Source organism: Adelges cooleyi, unplaced genomic scaffold (assembly GCF_023614345.1).
Source record: "Adelges cooleyi isolate 19-005CV unplaced genomic scaffold, UGA_ACOO_1.1 ACOO_flye_CR_arks_rails_tigmint_CR_PRNA_30, whole genome shotgun sequence".
NCBI lineage: Eukaryota > Metazoa > Arthropoda > Insecta > Hemiptera > Adelgidae > Adelges > Adelges cooleyi.
Window position 1 is genome coordinate 15,364,706 of NW_026095971.1, and position 15,119 is coordinate 15,379,824.

Sequence of the window (15,119 nt, forward strand, 5' to 3'; positions counted from 1 at the left end):
TTTTCACTATTTAATTTTAGTCCTTTCAGTTTAAAATGTTTGTAAATATTATAATAGTTATAATGCATAGTGATTGTCATTTTTTTAAAGTTATTATTTTGATAATTTAGCTATTATCAATCAGTTACCAATGTAATTCTACTTCCACTAAACTATTGCTACAAAATTAATTCTTCATCTTCTTCTCAGCTTACCGGTCCATTAAGGACCATTGCTGCCTTCAACAGGTCTCTCCATCTCTCTCTATTGTAAGTCAACTCATGTCACATTCTGGTCTATGGCTTTCAAATCCTTGGCAACTACATCGATCCACCGAGTCCTGGGTCTTCCTAGGGGTCTTTTTTTGTTCTTTTTTTCCACGAGTACTTTTTTTATTAGTTGACCATCCGCTCTCCAAATGTGTCCAAACCACTCTAGTCTTTTATTCCTGATAAAGGCTAGAATGTTTGGTCTTTTGTATAATTTCTGTAACTCTTCATTTTTTCTTCTGTCAAACATGTTTGTTTCTCAGTTAAAGCGTAGTCCAAATATATTCCGGAGTATTTTTCTTTCAAATATTATCAGCTTTCTCTCATCGCCTTTTGTTAATGACCAACAAAATTAATTAGCAAAATAAAAAATTTCGTATGATAATTATTGTTCTTTTTTAATGAACTTCAAAAAAAAAATAGCCACGAAATATGTTTTTTTTTTTATCATTATTTTGAACATATTTTTGCGTATGAATTATAAACGACTTTTGTCTTAGCTAATCTGATTAGTTTTTTTGATTAATAGCAATTGAAAATGCAATTTTACCTACATACAAATAGGATTGTTAACATTATGGTACATTACGAACTCGTGATTAGATGACTAAGATATTACATGTAATTATTCATTTTCTAATTAAAATTATAACTTGCAAGTCACCATGTTATTAAAACAATTTGAAGAATACATTACTCCGCATCTCTAGAGATCATCTGCATAGTAAATTATTAATACGATCTGGCGCTTGAGATGACGGTAACCCTGATAGTTTATTAAATTATTATTATTTGATTAAACCCGTCTGTTTGCCCGCAATAACGCTTTAATTTAAAAACCTGTGTTGTCCGTACCTATTTATCGCCGAGTGTATGAATGTAGGTCATCTGATCATACCCATCAGGAATATGAGAAGTTTTATAGAAATTTGATAAAAGAAAATTGATCATATAAGGTGACTAGCCATGCAGATAATACAATATTGTTTTAGTTCGAAAAGTAACGCTATGATGTTACTAACGCACGACTTTACGCATTGTTACTTGAACTCAATTCGATGAACTATATTGAAACACTCCACCGCTGGATTTTTACCACTCATTCCAATCATTAGGACGATTGAAGACACCTATACGATTTACTGGTAATCAACTAATAATAATTGAAAAAAAATATATAAAACTTTTTACTAGATATTTAAAAATATTATATTAGGTATACAATTACCCAAAATTGTATTATTACTGATGTTTCAGCTTCAGACGGTAACTTATTTATTCATACTATTTTTTGTCGTGTTTCAAGATACTATTTTAATCACTGAGCTGATTTTATTAAATTTCCAGACTGTGGAAACCATTGGTTGTACTTAAGTCAATAAGTTTAAAATTCTCCCCGTACATAATATATTCAGAATTCTAATTTGTACAGTGCCCTCGCATAAATAGTCAAATTTGGTTGGTGTATGTATTGCTATGATAAAGACCTAGTAAAAGTCAATCGAAAACTAGAAAAATATGATTATCATTTTCTTTAAGACTAAAAACTCGTATTCATAGATTCAAATGTTATGTACCTACTTACCGAGGAAATATTAAAATCCTAAATTACAATTTTATTGATTGAAAATGACCCAAGGAAACTAATAATATAATATTAAAACTTCAATATTTCATAATGGCCTTCAATGATAATTATTAAAACATTTTAATGGTTCAATATTTTCACACGATACCACACCATCGGCTGTCGCGACTAGATTATGCATCGTTCCCATTATTCAAAACTGTGTTCCAAATTTATATAATATTATATAGTACGAACAATCAATAGTCTGTAAGTTGAAGAGACTCGCTGATCATGTACAGAACTTCAATACATCGTAATTATATCGTTGTGTACATAATTAACATGATGTCAAAAAATACAACTTTATTATTGGTTCTGTGTCTTAAGTACCAATATTGTACACATTCCGTTCATGGTTTATACAATCAATTTTCCACCCCGTACTGCATAAATGTACATTTGGTGCCAGTAAACTTTCACCCTCTACACCGCTTTACAATTTATGAGCTCCCGGTCAGTTGTTTCAAGACCAGAAAACGGATATTAACTGCAGCCGGACTCTCGCTTGTCCATGGCCAAAAGTATATGGTATATAGGCTATAAAAAAATACAGTTTAGTCGGAATTTTAATGCCCGTCTTCGGATACTATAAATGGGGTCACCCGCCACCGAGACCAAACTTATTCACTACGATACAATAATAGACATAACTCATATTTTCTTACAAATATAATATTCTTACCGTCCTTTCTGTAATAGAGAATTTCAAAATGCCTCTCTATGCCAGCAGCCAAGGCTTCTTTAACGACGGCCACAGCCTGCTGTGACGTCATTGGTCCCTGGAGGAACTCGCATATTGCTGGGCTCTGCATTACCTCAGCTCGGCTGTACCCTGTCATATGACAGAAACCGTCCGAGCAGTAGATTATGTTACAGCCAGATTGCTGGGCATTGGCCACCAAAAAACTACGATCTGAAAATTATTTATGAACACAAAACTGTTAATACTTATGTGTAAATTAAAACACACAGAGCAGACAAATTAAATACTAATATATATTACTTTTATTAGAATGTATATTTGTTTTATTTATTAGAATCAGCAAAGCAAAAACTAAGAATCTGCTGTATATGTATGTCAGATACAATGTTCCCAACTCTTTTCAAACAACGCGCATAATAAATGTTTTAATATTGTACAACTCATACGATAATGATAAAATATATTCATACCGTAAACCAATTGTGTTGTTAAATTCAATTTTTTTTTTACTATATACCTATGTATCTAGAACATGTTATAATGTCAACAAGCTAGATTTACAATGTTAAATAACTTTTTATTGATAATAATATTTTAAGGTTGTAACGATATGACCACATACCAGCAGTTCAACTGTTAATAAATCTATAGATACTCATTCATTGTGAAAATAATTACATTCTAGAAAATCAATGTTACATTAATTAAAGCATTAAATTATATTTTTACTATGAGACAAATTTAAGCGTAATACTCATAAAACTCGGTTATCATATAATATTAACTATTCTTCAAGCCGAAATTTGTCGAGCAATATTAAAAAAAATATAGTTCTCAACGTTTACTACGCCCTGTTCTTATTTCCACTTCCGAAAAATGTTTAACAAAAGTCGTTCTTCACTTATTTCCTATGGAATACAAAATACTATAATGCATACAAAATACCCAATGTTTTTTAAAACCAATTCAACACTTAAGCGCACTAAATCATAAATTAAAATATTATAAAGTATTTTGATAAATAAAAATTGTTTACTTGCTACCATGTTTGTCAGCAAACAATTCCAAGTATTTGCACGTTCAATTATAGTTAGTCATACTTATTTAGAATTATTATACTAAAATAATTTATTTTTCCTGGATTTCTTTTAGGGTCAGATAGTATTTTAGGTGGAATTTTTAAATATTCTTTCCTGGTAATAGATTGAGAAATGTTTCTTGATTGTACAACCGAATTTCCAAGAAGTGATTTGTGCAAATACGTGTTTTTATTCGAGAGAATGAAAAAGACGTTTTAAATATTGTTAAAAAAAGTGGTTTATAAAATAAAAAACATTTAAGGACCCTCCCCCCCCCCTATACCGTGCGACCCAAACCATTTGCCCGAGAATGTACAAATTCGTATCGCCGATTTTCATAATCCTTTAATCTTGATATACATTTTACAATAATACATTATATAGTATAGAAAATACGAAAGGACACGCCTTCGACCGTCCTTTTTTTTTCTTGTGACATGCGGAAAACGAACCTTTCCCGTCTCTATGGTCGAATTAAAAATAAATCGAAACCTGTATTATTTATTCGAGCGCGGAGCTTCTATGTGGTAAGTTCATGCGTGTTGTTTATATATAGTATATACTATACATATAGTTGGCGGAGATCCTAAAAAATTCTCTATACAGGTAGTTCCTAAAATAGAACAATATATTTTAGATGACACTCGAACGATGACATAATTTTTCTAACTCGTCGTCGCCATACGGGAAAAATGACGACATCGGGGTCTTTCTATTTGTAAAAGGCGTATCGCCAACGTAAAATGTTTTATCTAAGCAGACTTGAAATTGACAGAGTTCTGTTTTTTTATAGTTTTTCCTATGATAATAATAATTATAGACGCCAGACACACTTTGTCCCGACGCCGAATCCCATATCTAAATCCGTCGTCGTCTCTATAAAAACATTTTAAAATGCCGACGTTGTCAATACATCTTTGTAATGTACAATACATAAATCCGTGCTCGATTCTCGCTGGTTTTGCTACTATTTTGAAGAAAAAAAACAAAATATTTACCACTAAATAAAAATTATAGACCACATTAAAACTAAAATCTTGTACGATCACAGCTGTTATAATAGTATAGAAACAAGCGTGTTCGTGTGTGATGGCTGATGTACATGGTGTAATTTACATTGTACATTAATCATGTCTATTGTATAGGAAGGACCATTTTTCTTTAACGCACTAGATTACAAGCACTTGAAATAGTCATAAGTCAATCGTAAAAAAAATACATTAAAAGTCCAAATAAAGATATATATTTTTTTTTAATTATTATAACTATTTTTTGGTAAGTCAATTTTTTTAAATTTGAAGAAGAGTTAAATTTAGGGCTTTATAATTTGTAATTACTTTCTAGTCTATAGACCTAATATTTATGAAGACATCGATCCGACCGTTAAAAAAAAATTACTCAGTTTCTCGTTGAGGCTAAATGATGGAAAAATAAACTAAAACTAATACCGATCGAATAGAAGCCTCGGTTAATAGTGTTATAACGTCTTATTAAGTAATGATTCGCGTATAAGGTTTCCACGAACAAACACAGTAAAGTTAGGGCGTAAGGCGTACTACGAAACCTGCTAAATTCCCGGTCGAATCAATTGACCGTACACATGATTGTTGGTAAAACGTTTTCCAAATCCATTATTATACGGTTGAAAAATTAGAGTGTACACTTTAAACAACTCATGCCGCTAATTGTCGTCGATCGGCTAGTAATCATAAAATGGCGTTGGCGTTTAAAACGCCGAACAAAGTAGAAGGAATGAGAAGGGTGAAATGAGAGACTGGAAAATATATTTTTTCCAAAAGCTAAGCGCCTTGATCTGTTCGGGGTACATAAAATATAGGTATAGTGTGTATTTTCTTCCGCCTTTTGCACTACCAATCATCGTGAACCATTGTAAGCGTTGAGAGGAATGTGATTAATGACGCGACACGAACTAAAGCCAACGGAGGAAAATAAAATAAAAAGCATACGGCTTACGAATTAGTGTATTAAAAAAAATAAAAAAGATTATATTGATTCCATAGTCTGATAAAATATTGGACAGATTACGGCCGATAAATAATAATGATTATAACTTAACATAATATCTAAATAGCATCACTAGGATTTTATAAAGTGCACATTTATGCTTTTAGCACGGACGCAAAAGAGAACGGAAAACAAAGATGTTTCGCTTGTTACGACAGGTAGAAATAGAATATCTCAGAGTCACTTTCCAATTTACTAGCAAAGTTAAAGTTTCGGTTAGAAATTAATATTTATCAACGTCCGAGTGTAACATTGAAGAGCTCAGTAAATACTTCACCGCGCATTTTTATAATTTATTATAAACCATTAAATATGTAGTGATTGGTTTATAATATTATGCTACCCATCAAAGCAGTAAATTCATAGCTCCTTCCATTAATATTAGTTAATGAACTGTTTCTTTATCGAGCTTTCAAAATGTTCCATAAGCCATCATCGCATCCTGTATAACCTGCACAATCATTTCATCATGATCTTTCTCGACTGCACATGACAACGAAGTATGAGGTCTAAAAAACGGTATTGAACAATTTTCACCATAAGCACAAATAGCTTAAATGATCTGTCTAAGCCACCTTGGGAGACAATTCGAGTCTGCATTTGCTGTCTGATCACAGGTTATTTCCGAGTTTGGCTTGAAAAAGTATTGAGGAAATAAGCCTTCTAATCCTTCTCCTTCAATTTACGCCATTGTTGGTAGAGAATTTATTAGTACATGTTTATAACATAATATAAGTCATAATTATAAAACACACATCGTGCGCATTACGATATTAATAAACGAAACGTATATATATATAGTAATTGTAATATAATACAAATTATTAAATATAGTAATTATTATATGATCTAATGCGTTCTTATATTAACGTTGGTCTAAATTCTAAAAATATTAAGTTTTACATTATGTATACATTATTATAATGATTAGAAAACAGAATAGTGATCTCATTTTATATTAATTAATTGCCACTGTTTATAGTGGCCACGCAGTAAACGTTGAATAAAAGACGGATGACTACGCAGAAGTCGATAAGTTGTCGAGTGACCTATAAATCGGTTTTTAAGAATAAAACGGCAAGAGCATTGCCCATGGACCAACACGTCATTTCCTTGGCGACGAAGCGACGTTTAAAAAAAAGCAAGAAACAATTCGAGCCGTACGGATACTCTATCATACACAACTTTCATGACTTAATACCGACAAATGTTTGAAATATTGCACGGTTTCATACTTAAAACCAATGCATGCCTATAATTGTTATCATGTACGGGGCTACAAAATCCAATAAATAATATCATATTATATTTCACATCATAGTTCTTGTTCTTGTAGCGAGGTATCTTAATTTTTTTTAGATAATAATTTTTTAACGAATGAAAGAAGAAATTTGTGGAAGACGTCACTGAAAAAACTTCCAAAAAAAAGTGCATCTAAAACAGAATGATTAACACTTTCATAATTTTTAATCAAAGTAATGTATCATCAACGCAGTTCGGAAGAAGCTGGCGACAGGGACAAAACTAGCTGCGGTGAATGATAAACTAAAAGGCTACAGCAAGAAAATAATAGGGGGCGAGGGTAGAACACGCTTCGACATATAATATGACCTTAATATGATCGTTTCAGTCTATAGGCAGCAGCAGAACGAATAATATGGTAACCAGCACGCAACACAGCCATGAAGGTGTAAGATGAAATTCTTCCGGAACGTCAGCAAAGCGAATATATGAATAATGGTGTAACTGAAATTCTGTAAATATTTCACTCTAAAAGAGTCCAAACACATTTTATTATCATTAAAATAATATATTAATAATAATAACATATTATAATCTTAATAACAATATTGTGATAACAGTAGTACATGATTGATACACGTGCTTTAACATACGATCGTTAACTTTATCACAAATTGAATACACAATTAACAACAGACTACTTGCATATTTAAAAATAATATATAATAATTATAAATATATGACATTTTTTTTAAAACTTATTTTGTTTGACAAAGGGATTATGGGGATTATTTTAATAAAATATACGTATGCAAAATTATTCTTTTATGATTTACTCAGACCAAAAAATTGTGTTTCCACGCCCGTCACCTTATTTAAAATTTTACATTCTAAATTAATTCCTCTCGGTTATTACTTTTAAGATTACAAGATCCCTTGTTAATAATTTCTATTTAGAAGAAAGGCGCGCGTTAGGTAAAATTAACGTTAGAACGTTATTTCTATATTAAAATACAGACCTACTTTCCAACAATCCTGAGACTTCTTATAGCAAAAACTGGCTGCAAACTTGTAAGCTGTTTGACAATAGTTTTGTAGTTATCATGTTCGTATTAGCAAATCGCCTCGAGACCCGTGCATGGCAATAATAGCTATGTATAGTAATCCCGTTAAACTGTAGTATTTTACTTGGTAATAGTTATGTAAATAATTTTCGAGAATGATATCATTCACAACTGAACATTAAATCGGTGTTGATGGAGGTTTTTAAATATTAAAGAGCTTATAATACCTAGCTACTGTAGTCTTTATAGATTATTATCTCCCTAAAATATTGTCGATAAATGGAGCGACAGTGAAGCAGATATTTCTAAAACTACAGACTTTAACGCTTGACATTTTTTAAACACACAAATTTAACCATACGTTTTAAATAAAACAAAGTTTAGGTGCCTATAAATGAAACCAACACGTAGGTAAATTATACTCTATATAAATATACAGAATTTAAAAAGTATTTAAAGACAAACAACTTTGTCTAGTATTTTAACAAATTAAATCTCCATGATCTTCGACAACACTTTATTTTGAAAAAACTAAAGCAATACTACTTACCACGTACAATAATATTGGCTGTAGTCCAAATTGTCTAAATGAAACGAAGGTAAAGTACTGATAAGCGTGCTAAAACCTTTAGAAATAATAAATAACTCCAAGATTAATCATAATTTTTATTTTAAAAATGGTGCGTTTTTTTAAAAAAAAAATCATTTTTTGAAAAGTTACAGTCGTTTAAAAATGTTAAAATAGTCGTTATTTCTAAACTATGTATTGAGCGCTATACTTAGAATAATAAAAAAAAACCACCGTCTTGGCCTCCAAAATATTGTTCTCTTTTAATTTTATAATGGGTGATTTTACTCTAAATCCAAAATTAAGCGAGTTATTTTCAGTCTGCTTAAACAAATAGAGGTGAAAAAACATTTTTAAACCGCTTTTTTCAAGGATGCTGTGATAGTCTAAAAAATAAATTAACTACTAAAATAGAGTCTTAGTTATTGAACTAATAATTACACATTACAATTTAACCTTTAAATTAAGATTTTGTAAAAAACTGCCTATACTTTACTCCTTAAAAATTGGCGGTGCGACGCCCTCTTAATCCTAACAACAACAGGATACCTTTCCTTCTTAATTCATATGCATATAATATATAAAAACGAAACATATATTAAGGCTAGCATCCTGATGATTACCAGTAAATTCTCTTTTTTTGGGAAACAATATAAGTTTATGGCTGAAAAGTGCTACGGACACTTCGTTAAATCGGCTGAGTTTAGTTTATCTTCTATTCTAATAAGTCTGGAATTTGTTTGGGAAAAATAGAGGTGGAAATTCTCTTCTAGACACCGTTAATCTGTATGATGCTGTAAAGGAGAGTAGTAGTGATGTTGCTTAACTATCTTGCATTTTACTTCTATCTTTTCCTACTCAAGTTCTGACTATATTTTCTTTACGACTCCTCATTTATTTTATGATTTTTCTGGTAACGGTTATTTCGATGTCAAGGATGATAAAGAAAGCCTTATAGATCCGAATGGTATGGAGCCAGCTGACCTGATTGACTTTCTGGTTAACTCTTGTATACAATTTTTTCCACTTAACGTTCCCTTCCTCGCTTTTGTTTTATAAATTTCTTAACTTGAGAGTCTATTCGAATGTAATTAAGCTTTGTTCTATAGCACCAATTATTAAATATGTTCAATAATTATAGACCAATCATTAAATTGAGTCATATTGCAAAACTTTGCAACTAAAATTTATCTCTATCATGATCGATGAACCGCAATGCTTCCGTCCAGGTCGTTCAAGGACTTACTGCAACCTAGTATTTGCTAATTATGTGTCTGGTTCTTTTGCTAGTCAGAATCAAGTCGATGTATCTATACTAATTTGCAAAATAATTTGATAGAGTGAACCATAAAGTATCGGTTAGAATTGTAAAGCTCTGAGTTCGGTTAGCCTTTGTTATCATGACCCATCTTCTCTACCTTAATAGTTAGTAGAATGATGTACAGATGTTGTGTTATAAATATAATTTAGTTATACAATTATAATTATGTTGTATTTTTTAATAATTAAATAAATGTACCTAGGCTATAACCGGTTTTTAATAAAAATAAATAAATGAATCAATTTATACGTTATATATTTTGAAGCGCTGCGCCGTTCTAATCCAGCCCATGTCAACGTAAGGGGGTTAGGTCAGGTTAAAAATGATAATAAATTGTAGACATTTAAAAAAAACTAAATTGGAGATAATTTAATAATATATCAGAACCAAGCTCAAGTATGATGATTTTAAAAATATATATCTAGGTAGATTAAGTTTCAGTAGAGCTATCGCTCTACTGAAACTTAATTCTACTTAGATCTTAACTGTATATAGTTTTACGATTAGATGTACAATAAAAACAATTATTATAAAAATTAAGTTCAGCGTTTAAAATTTAAATAATTTGTACAATTGGATCACCGGCTAACTTTTAATAGACATTTTTTACTATAAAATGTTTAACTGTCATATTTTATAGTTCATCATTAAAGTTTAAGATTAACTAAAAACATGTATATTTTATAGCTTTTATTTCGTTTTTTAGAGGTAATTTAAAGCAAAATCTCATAACATTTCGTCTTTAGTTTGGCAAATCTATTTTTATAAATGGTAAATCTTAAAATGTTTCATTTTTTAATAAAACAGCTAGTACTTTGATCTCTCAGTTTCAAATAAAATATGTAGACGTTTGATCAGTGTGTAGAGAACACGTCATAATTTTTACAACAATTATTTCACCAACATTAAATGTTGTTTATTTTAATTACTGTTAGGGATACAATAAATATCAATATTAAATTGATAACAGTTAAACTAGATGCTAAACTGAAAAATGTATAACGTTATGTCGTTATAAGGGGACTTTTCTAAATTATAAAATAATTAAGCGAGATGTTAATATATAAAGATGTATTAAAACCTAAGTTGTGTTATCCCAAAAAAGTTGAAAAAACTGAAATATTGAGAGACGAATTTCGTTTATTTTAATTTTCAGCCGTTTTAAAGAGAACTTTGAACTTAGTAACATTGCTAATTATTTTATACCCTTCATTGCGTGACATATTATTAATCATCTTTTCTGACAGGTAACAACACTTAGCTCTTCTATAGAGAAGATTAAATTCTGAGTATCTTAATTCTGTAGAATACTAACAAGCCTCCTTTTGCGTTACACTACAATTAATGAAGTATAATATTATGTTAAATATATAGGTAGACATGATGCCACATTGCGCCCTCACCTCGTATTAAGTTCCCGAGTATTGAATTCGATGGGAATATTCAATTACCTCGTTGAATATTTAACAGTATTAAGAACCTGTTGTTTTGAGATTAGTTTGCATTATGTCTGAATCAATGGATTTAATTACACAAGTGCTTATGCTATTTTCATTAGTTTATTTTTAGTATTTTTTATCAAACCCATTTACATTACCTACCTCTATTTTCTACTACTACCCAATTACGAGTATATTATGTTCCAACAAAAGAAAAATATTTATTTTGTCATTGTTTTCTACATTCTAATTGGTAAACTTTATTACATTTTATAACATTCCAATTTATAGCGTTTTGGATGCTCGAAATTTGTAATAAATATCCCATTTTTCATAAAAACCCAACATTGTCATAAAAGTAATTATTTGCGCCCACATGGGAGTAATATTTGTTTTTCGATAAGTAATCTGATTACGATGATAATAAACGATCATTAGTCATCACAAAAATATCCCCGAACTGTCAACATGATTTTAAAATTGAATTAGTATAAAAAGGATCTCGGACAAGTAAAAAGTATAATTGAATAACAATTTAAGCTTCGTTGCAGTATGCAGAGCTGAGGAGGTATTGTATTTACAATGATCTGTTTTTATTTAATTTTTTTTTGTCTGGATCCATATTATCTGTTGAACTGCTGGACCCATTTCTTCGTTTAGCCACTCTATAGATCAGAAATGTACCTAAAGGTAAAAAATTAGGCCGAAAATTTACCCCTTCCACTTCAAAATGGAGAAAAACACCCAAAAAATTTCTATATTTTTCAACTTAAAATTACGATGCTCTATAACATTTTTAAAAATAGTGGAATTAGTTCCAAATTAATGTAAAATATTCTTTAAACATAGTACTACCGATAAACATTTACAAACCAAAAAAATAGCATAAACTCTTTCCTTTAGAAGGGTTAGACATTTTTTCTTTACTTTACATTACAGTGTTTGGACTGTACTGGTTTAAATCTACTATCCACAGATTCGCAATGAAGCATTTATTTAAAAATGATTTTATCACTTTCGGTTAAAATAATTTCCATAGACCTCTCCGTCCCCACTATGCCCAACCTCACTGTACTGACTTTTTTTGTTTACTTACATACAAATAATTCCTAAATTTTGTTAAAATTATTTATACATCAAGTTATATTTTTTAAAAAAAAGGAACAACTTTTTATATAACTTGAATGCAAGATTTTTTATTAAGAACTTGTTTTGCTTTCGTGCGTATGAAAGTTTTTTATGACGGACAAAACCTTATAAAAAAAACTATGTTTCACTTTTAGTTTGTACGTTCCTATCTACTAGTTACTATTAGCAAGTGTCGGTTTGGCCAGAGATCCGAAAAAATCATTGTAAATAATTAAATTTATGAAATTTTACGGTCATTAAACAGCGGGTAGCTTTGTGCCGCAACTTTGCTGACGTTGTTAAATTAAATATAAAACCCAGATTGCTGTGTAATTTATAACGAAACACATGACACATAGTAATATATAACTGGACTTCAGTTGAAATTACGCCTAGAACAGCGATTTATGGTTTATTTTCCCTCCATATATCGAAGGCGCCTTTCAGTAATAAACAATTATCCTTATGACAAGAATCAATCAACTCAGGCTGGTCTAATAGAAAAATAAAACTAAAAACTATTGTGCTCAATCAAAAGACTACCTCAAATAAGCCGCAATGGTTAACTTACTACACATACTAGCTATACTATTTACAGACTACAGACTAGGCAATTTCGACTGCTTAATCATAATTAACACACCTACAATACTTGTTTCGTTGGAATAGATATTAATTAAACAAGTTCTCTTTTCCTTAACTATAATTAAAATTGGTTTTGATAAATATTAACTTCTCTATTATATTTAATATAATTACAATTAATACAACGTTGTAGTTAATGATGTATCAAATTTTATATTCAGTCATAATTTTTTGTATAATTTATATGAATATGTACAAAGATAGTATAGAATTATAAGTAGAATATATTATATTAAAAAATCTAGGTATTGAGATTGTACTATCAAAGAAATCTTAAAACTGAAGGGACTATATTTCATTGGTTATAAAGAAGAGCTGTAGGGATTTTATCTAAACTGTTTTTTTTTTTTTTTTTTAAACCACTTACGTCTCACTAGACTAAAAAAATATTATATTTTAAAATAAATAAGCTTAAAAATGTAGGTGTTGTTAAACTACAGGAGTTATCAAATTTTACGCTTATAAACTTTCATCAAACGTTAATCAACGCATACTTCACGCAGGGAAATAACAGTTTTTTTTCAACTAATTATAAAATAATATTAAGTATATGAAAATTCAAGTACTGTTCAACCCTTAGTCTACACAGTTAATGGAAATAAGATTAACAAAGTTGTTGTTATCATTTATCGTCTTCTGCCGTTGATGATTTTACCCCATTGGCAAATAGATAATATAACATGCAAACAATGCGATTAGATTTTATATACATTAATATTATGCATTTGATAAAACGAATTCGTATCGAATTTTCTGATATGTGCTTGACTGAGAAATTATACAAATACTATCAATTGCTGTGTCTTGCCATCTAATGAACATTCCACAGTCAAGACTACTCACGACGGATGGATTGAAACGACAAACTTTGATGTAAGAAGTCATTACTAAAGTCCCCGTTATATTAATATTATAATTACGCAATATTGTAGATAGTTCGCATTAAAAAAAAAAACATTTATAACAACGTTTCGCGGTTTAACGAACTATAAATGTCTCTACGGTGTTAAACAAGATTTTTTACAACTTTAACCTGTACGTGATCGTGTGGAGTTTCGAATATGGGCTCATGCCAAAAAACAAAAAAAGAGTGAAATCTCTTGTACTACACACAAACATTCCTGAACATATCTTTCGGCGTAATTACTTCCGCTCTTCGAAGCGTCACCAATTAAATGTATCAAGGCAATATTAACAACGCCACGATAAACTTAATTATACTTCTGCGTTATGTCCAGTAAAATTTTTGTCTATAGGTATTTGCGTCAAAAGTATTTTCTTTTAAACGGGCGGCTTTAACATCTATATGGTAGTATTAATCTATATATTAAAAAATATGAAAGTACTTGACCCGGCCCTAAAAATAAATCAAGCATCATTATTATATATATAAACATGTGTATTTAATCTTTCAGGTCTTTTGTCCAATAGTTTGGTATCGTTTGTTTGGATTCGTCTCTAAGCCACACGATAAAAAAACCGAGGTTGCATTTATATGAGCTGAATCCACGTTTTATAATTTCGTCACTACTAAGCCGATACGGATCTTCAAATGAAGATCCGTAATCACTTGTAGCGCAGGCAAAAACTGAAGAGTTATACCTAACCTCTACCGCGACGTTTTTTTTTTAGTGTCCATACTTTCACCTACCTTAACACATAGGTCACTTCTTTGGTCGTCCTCGAAAGTAATCCTTGATCATCACACATAAGCGGCACTATCTTGCTACTAATTATTACAAAACTTATCATTCTACGATATTTTTCCAATAAACCAAATAAAATTTTTAATTCCAAATCATGTCACACCTACTCGTAGTTCTTTTGAAGTATTATTAATCTTATAGATATATCTATTATTTATGTACCTATCGTGTATTTCTCTAAGTTTTAGTATATTTAATTGTTAAGCTTGCATAGGTAAAAATAGTTTAAATCACTTATAAAAATGAAAAGCAGTCGTTGCAATATAGAGATGATGATACTAATATAAGATTCGTCTGACCTGTAGTAAATAATAATATGTA

At 30.2% G+C, this 15,119-nt stretch overlaps 1 protein-coding gene across 4 annotated transcripts in view; it reads right to left on the reverse strand.

Annotated features, from left to right (window-relative positions):
• Positions 1-15,119, reverse strand: part of LOC126838263 (potassium voltage-gated channel subfamily H member 2) — a 77,839-nt gene that overhangs the window by 52,256 nt on the left and 10,464 nt on the right. For all 4 annotated transcript variants that reach the window (XM_050572557.1, XM_050572556.1, XM_050572558.1 and 1 more), the window contains exon 2: positions 2,561-2,791. In XM_050572557.1, coding sequence (XP_050428514.1) covers positions 2,561-2,791 — 231 coding nt within the window. The remainder of the gene's footprint in view (positions 1-2,560; positions 2,792-15,119) is intronic.